At 33.1% G+C, this 6,302-nt stretch overlaps 1 protein-coding gene across 2 annotated transcripts in view; it reads right to left on the minus strand.

The window, feature by feature from the left end:
* Positions 1-5,864, minus strand: part of LOC106467936 (CDK5 regulatory subunit-associated protein 2-like) — a 61,919-nt gene extending 56,055 nt beyond the window's left edge. For both annotated transcript variants that reach the window (XM_013928322.2, XM_013928320.2), the window contains exon 1: positions 5,021-5,864. In XM_013928322.2, the coding sequence (XP_013783776.1) occupies positions 5,021-5,118 (98 nt within the window). In that variant the 5' untranslated portion in view covers positions 5,119-5,864. The remainder of the gene's footprint in view (positions 1-5,020) is intronic.
* Positions 5,865-6,302: the final 438 nt, after the last annotated feature.

Here is a 6,302-nt window from a genome sequence, read left to right on the forward strand (position 1 = left end):
ACTAACGTACAATGTAATACAACTGAAACTATGTTAATAAAATACATTTACTAACGTACAATTTAATACAACTGAAACTATGTTAATAAAATACATTTACTAACGTACAATTTAATACAGTTAAAACTGCGTTGATAAAATACATTGACTAACGTACAATTTAATACAGTTAAAACTGCGTTGATAAAACACATTGACTAATTTCTAATGTGAAATTTAACACAGCTGAAAACAACAATGCTAAAATATGTATTTGAGAGATAAAACTTGTGGATAGTTATTGATATAATCACACGTAAGCAGATAACTGTATAGAGAGAAAATGTTTTTGTTGAATAATATTATACCCAACATTGTCTTACTGATTATTATCATAAAAGTTTAGATAAACGACCTTTACACTCCAGATGTAATTTATTTTTTGTTTTATTATTACTACCAACGTTTCGCTTTTACAGCTTCTTCAGGGTTAATACATACAAACTGTTTGATATTGTTAAAAAAAATTATTGTGATGTTCCATCTCTCGAGTCTGTCGCACGTGTCTCCAACAATGCATAAAATATCATTGTTGTTTCATTATTGTTCCAATATAGTATACTTATATTACGTAGCTATCTATACTAACATATGAGATATATTACTAATATAAAAATAAAGAGAACCGAAATATTGTTTATGACTAACTGAAAACACACAGACAGAAAATAGAAAATACAATGTCTAAATCCCTCCAGTATGCACTACAAACGTTGAAAGAAAACGAACTATTACTGATTATTAGTCGCACTGTATGTATTTACCAAATATTAAGAAAATTCTAAAATTTTCTTTTTGATAATTTAGATATATAGTTCGATAAATAATTTGGTATTCGCAACTTTCCAATCAAACAAAAGCATCGCAACGGTGTCAAAAACGCAGTACCTGCCGAAATAGCTAAACTCTGAACTTCTTAAAATGTTACAATAGAAAAGATCAAAGAAACGGACACATCCAGAAATTTTAAATTGATTATACCGATAGGTGGAAAAGCTAAATTCACTTGGTAGTATTAGCGTTAAAGCACTGAGTAATATTTGTTATGTTGGCATATAGGCCTATTAGCATTAACACTAAAGCATTTAATAATAACACAGGCCTGCGATGGTTTTTTATTGTCTTGAAATGTTTATACGTTCTACTATAATTCCTGTACGCTGAATCCAAAAATGGCATCCATTTTTCTCCATCGCGTACAGATTTTTCACAAAACGTCATAACGCAATACATAAAGCAAAGGCCCATAACACGTGGTTTTGAGACTAAAAGACGTAGATTTCACAAAAAAAAAATCAGGATGAATGAGGATGTATACTCGTTTGACATCAATATTCTTCCATTTTCTTCAGTTTGTTTGTATTTTTGTTAACAAACGTAATAATAAAAAATGTTCATTGTGATAAACGAAATAATAATTTAATCTAAGTAACAGTTTTTTTCTTTCCGATTTGTAAAAAAATCCTTACGTGATAAAAAAAGAATATTATTTTCGAAATCTGCGTAGCTGAATTATGGAAAATCCGTTATTAAGACCAAAACAACTTTTATGAAGTTTAAATTTACAGGCTTGTGTAATCGTTTCTTGGCACATAGGCCTAAAAATAAACGTTAAATGAAAATTGCACCATGTTTACATGAACAAACTATATACATTACACGTACGACTCTACAAAAGAAGAAAATTGAAGATTTAATTCATTTGGTTTTCTCTATCAAAAACCACAATCATTATTCACCAGTTATTATATGTATCCTTTTATATTTTAAGGTGGGTGAAAACTTTTTTTTTCATGTTCACTACTTATTCCCAAAAACTTTCATCTCTTGTCTTGAAACTGTCGAAAATATACTAAATTAAGATTAAACGTTATAAGAAAAAACATAAAACCATATGAATCAATTTTACAACTACCCAATATAAAATCCAATGTGTGTTACGTCACGCTTGATTTCTCGAAATAGGAGGAGTCCCAAAAGCCAAAATGCATTTCTTCAGATAGAATAGTTTGATTACTGTCTGCCCATTACGATTTTGGGAGTGCAAGGGGGCCGTGAGGGGGTGAAGACGTATGTGGGATCACCTATCCTAGAGCCAAGTGCTTAAAATGTATTATTAAAGTAAAAACGTCGGTTCAATTTTAAATCGTTTCTGAATTAAGTTTCTTTGAAGTTAAGCACAAAGCTACACAATGGGCTATCTGTGCTCTGCCCACTAAAGGTATCGAAACCAGGTTTCTAGCGTTGTTAGTCCGCAGCCATACCACTGTGCCACTGGAGGGCTTCTGAATTAAGCTCTTTTCTGTTATATCACCAACGTTTTAAACAAAAAACAAACCTCTTTAATCAACGGAGACTAAATTAAGAAATAAACAAATATGTTTCCAGTTTTGTTGTCTACACATTTCATTTTATTCTTTCAGTATATAGATTATCAACAATATTAAGTTATACTTTTGTTGCTAAGCGACATAACATAAAAGCCATTGTTGGAATCTAATGTTACTATAACGCACTGAGTTTTCTATATATTAGAAGTTGTTATTTCTAACTGATTTTTACCACTAATTATCCTATGAACACGCCACGAATTTATTTCATGAATTATCTTAATTTTGATTGGCTCACAAAGGAATTTACCAACGTTTGACTGCATCTACTGCACTTTTCGGTCTCTTTGTTGGTCAAGCTTGATTTCGCAAAATTTATTTATTTCAGTTAGCTATGAAATGTGAAGTTAGGATATACTATGGGGTGAGGGTGGTAGTACTTGCCCCGATATTTTTGACGGGCTATACAGTAGTAATATTATATACGGTACTGAAGGTGATTTCTGGAAACTATGGAAACGAGGCGTTCACCGGTAACATTCCGTAAAAGATTGCTATGGTAGCATGGTGTTCGCCAGATAACGTTCTGTAGGAGATCCCTTCACTATTCACTTAGTATTTATTACCTGAACAATTGAGAATAATTTAGTATTATGTATGTAAACAGACTGCACTATAAAACTAATATTTTCACATTAGTTAGGCCGACTTTTTAAATACAAACAGCTGTAGTTCAAGCATTTTTTTTCCCTAGCCTGATTAGTATGCTCGACTATTGCTCCGGTTCCCTATACGCCTACGCTCTTTATACCCTTTAGCAAGACGTTTGGTTAACATCTGGATCCACTAAAGATATGAATAACAAACGATGTGCACATACTTTCGTTTTTATACAGCATGTAGCCATGGTTTTCATCTATATGATTTGATTCCTCAGTAATACTACACGGTTTTGATCCTTCAGTAACACTACATGGTTTTATCCCTTAGTAACACTATATTAGTTTTATCCTTCAGTAACACTACATGGTTTTATCCTTCAGTAACACTATATGGTTTTGATCCTTCAGTAACACTACATGGTTTTATCCCTTAGTAACACTACATGGTTTTATCCCTTAGTAACACTACATGGTTATCATCCTTCAGTAACACTACATGATTTTAATCCTTCAGTAACACTATATGGTTTTATCTTTCAGTAACACTACATGGTTTTGATCCTTCAGCAACACTATATCGTTTTGATCCTTGAGTAACATTATATGGTTTCAATCCTTCAGTAACACTATATAGTTTTAATCCTTCAATAACACTATGTGGTTTTATCTTTCAGTAACACCACATGGTTTTGATCCTTTAGCAACACTATATCGTTTTGATCCTTGGGTAACATTATATGGTTTAAATCCTTGAGTAACACTATATGGTTTTGATCCTTGAGTAACATTATATGGTTTTGATCCTTGAGTAACATTATATGGTTTTGATCCTTGAGTAACATTATATGGTTCTGATCCTTGAGTAACAATATATTGTTTTAATCCTTGAGTAACAATATATGGTTTTGATCCTTCAGCAACACTATATGGTTTTAATCCTTCAGCAACACTATATCATTTTGATCCTTGAGTAACAATATATGGTTTTGATCCTTCAGCAACACTATATGGTTTTAATCCTTCAATAACAATATATGGTTTTAATCCTTGAGTAACAATATATGGTTTTGATCCTTGAGTAACAATATATGGTTTTAATCCTTCAATAACAATATATTGTTTTAATCCTTGAGTAACAATATATGGTTTTGATCCTTGAGAAACACTATATGGTTTGGAACCTTCAGTAACAATATATGGTTTTGATCCTTGAGTAACAATATATGGTTTGATCCTTGAGTAACACTATATGGTTTTGAACCTTCAGTAACAATATATGGTTTTGATCCTTGAGTAACAATATATGGTTTGATCCTTGAGTAACACTATATGGTTTTGAACCTTCAGTAACAATATATGGCTTTGATCCTTCAGCAACAATATATAGTTTTGATCCTTCAGTAACCCTATGTTTATATTCAACTAAATGCAGGATGTAATGCAAGAAGAAAGTTATGGTGCCCTTAACTCAAATTTTGTGATGTTTATATAATTTTCCTTAGTATTTCGAAATTGATAAGGCCTGAAATAGATATGTGCTTGTAATTGAATGTAACAAGAATTTTTTTCTTTTAATTATAACAGTGGTTAAGAAAACTATTATCATGTGTTGATAAATATTTTCAATCACCATCTTCACTTGTTTAACGAGCCTATAATTATAATAGTCCCATACTTCAGTTTTAGACTAATGATCGGAGTCTCAATTTGGTAAATTATTATATATAAATATTTTATATCTTTTAATTATTATTTTCGTACTACAATAAGCAGGAGAGTGGATTTATAATTCCGACATCTATCGACATTTGTATCAATGATTCTTTTACTATTTCACACATATAAAACTACTACAGACGAGTATGGTTCATGACGGTGAACTGAAAATGTCACACTGACTTTTGTATTTCCACCTTTACGAAATACTGACGATATTTAATAGAATATAAATAGCTCAGGTGAGCAGAAGAGTAAGTATATTTTTCTTACCTTCTAAATGGAACTTGTTCCAGACCAGTTAAAATTAGGCTACGTTTGGGAGGACTAGTAACACTGCGAGATCCTCTGGACCTTGGGAATGTGGCCATGTTTGTGTGACGTACTCGAGCGTATGTTGTATAGGACTGGGAGTTGGGACTAGAGAGGAACAACCCTACATTTTCTTTGCAGACAACGGAATCTTTGACGAACAGGCTCTCAGGATATACATTCGCACATACAGACTCGCTCCATGCGTTATTTTACTTACAAGTTACAGTAACCACAGGAAGACAAGCCTACCTCTAATTACACAAAAGCATTTTTGTAGCGGAACACAAACATAGAACCAAGTTATGCGATATCTATACAATTAACACTGTAGAAGACAGGGCAAATAACTATAACTCTGTCAGAAAAACGAACGTCACGTTTCATTTGCACTACACAAACTGTTTCCTCGAGATAGTTAAAGTTTTAATTTTCCATGCCGTCATCAATAAGGAAGTTTACATACTTGAAAGGCTGGGCATATACGATCAAGTTATACTAATTTAACTTCGAAAATAACGGTTATGTGTTCAACTTAGTAGTTTCAACGCACAGCCACTACCGTTTCAACAAACAACGCAGATTTAAGGTCGTCTGTTTGTTTCCCCAAAGCCTTTCCCAGACTGTTCAAGACCGTTGGACTACTTCTTTACACGAATTACACCCCCACGTGCGTCGTTTTAAGGGTCGACAACATACGAATATCATGTCATCACAATAATGTGTCGTGAAGGGTCCACTTTGAGGATGTCTTCCCTCCCGTTACCGCCTAGCTTGAACTCCAGTAAATGGTCTCGCCAATGTGGCGGCTCCGAAGATGCACTACTAAGCTGGATGTACGCTGAAACTGACGTCACTCGCATCCCGACATGCATCCTCATCCCTAGCAACGGAGAATTAAGGGGCCTCCTGTTCATTACGATCAATGCTTAGATTTTACATGCACTTATAAAAGACAGTGGAAATTCAAACCCTTAACAAGATGTATATTATATTTACCGTAAACGCCCGTAGCTACGACCTGTTAAACATGTAATATCAGAAAAAAAAATCACTCCATTAAATTGTGAAACAGCACCTCGTCACAACAACTGTCCGGCGTTCTCAACAAATTAAATAAAAAAATCTCAAGTAAAGCTGACCTATGCATTAATGTAAGGTGTGCTGTAATAACAACTTTAAGACTCAAGCAGTTTCTTCTTATACAGAATTTACAGGCAAATGCTACACAGTAAACAAATTA

Source organism: Limulus polyphemus, unplaced genomic scaffold, assembly GCF_000517525.1.
Source record: "Limulus polyphemus unplaced genomic scaffold, Limulus_polyphemus-2.1.2 Scaffold2802, whole genome shotgun sequence".
Taxonomy (NCBI): domain Eukaryota; kingdom Metazoa; phylum Arthropoda; class Merostomata; order Xiphosura; family Limulidae; genus Limulus; species Limulus polyphemus.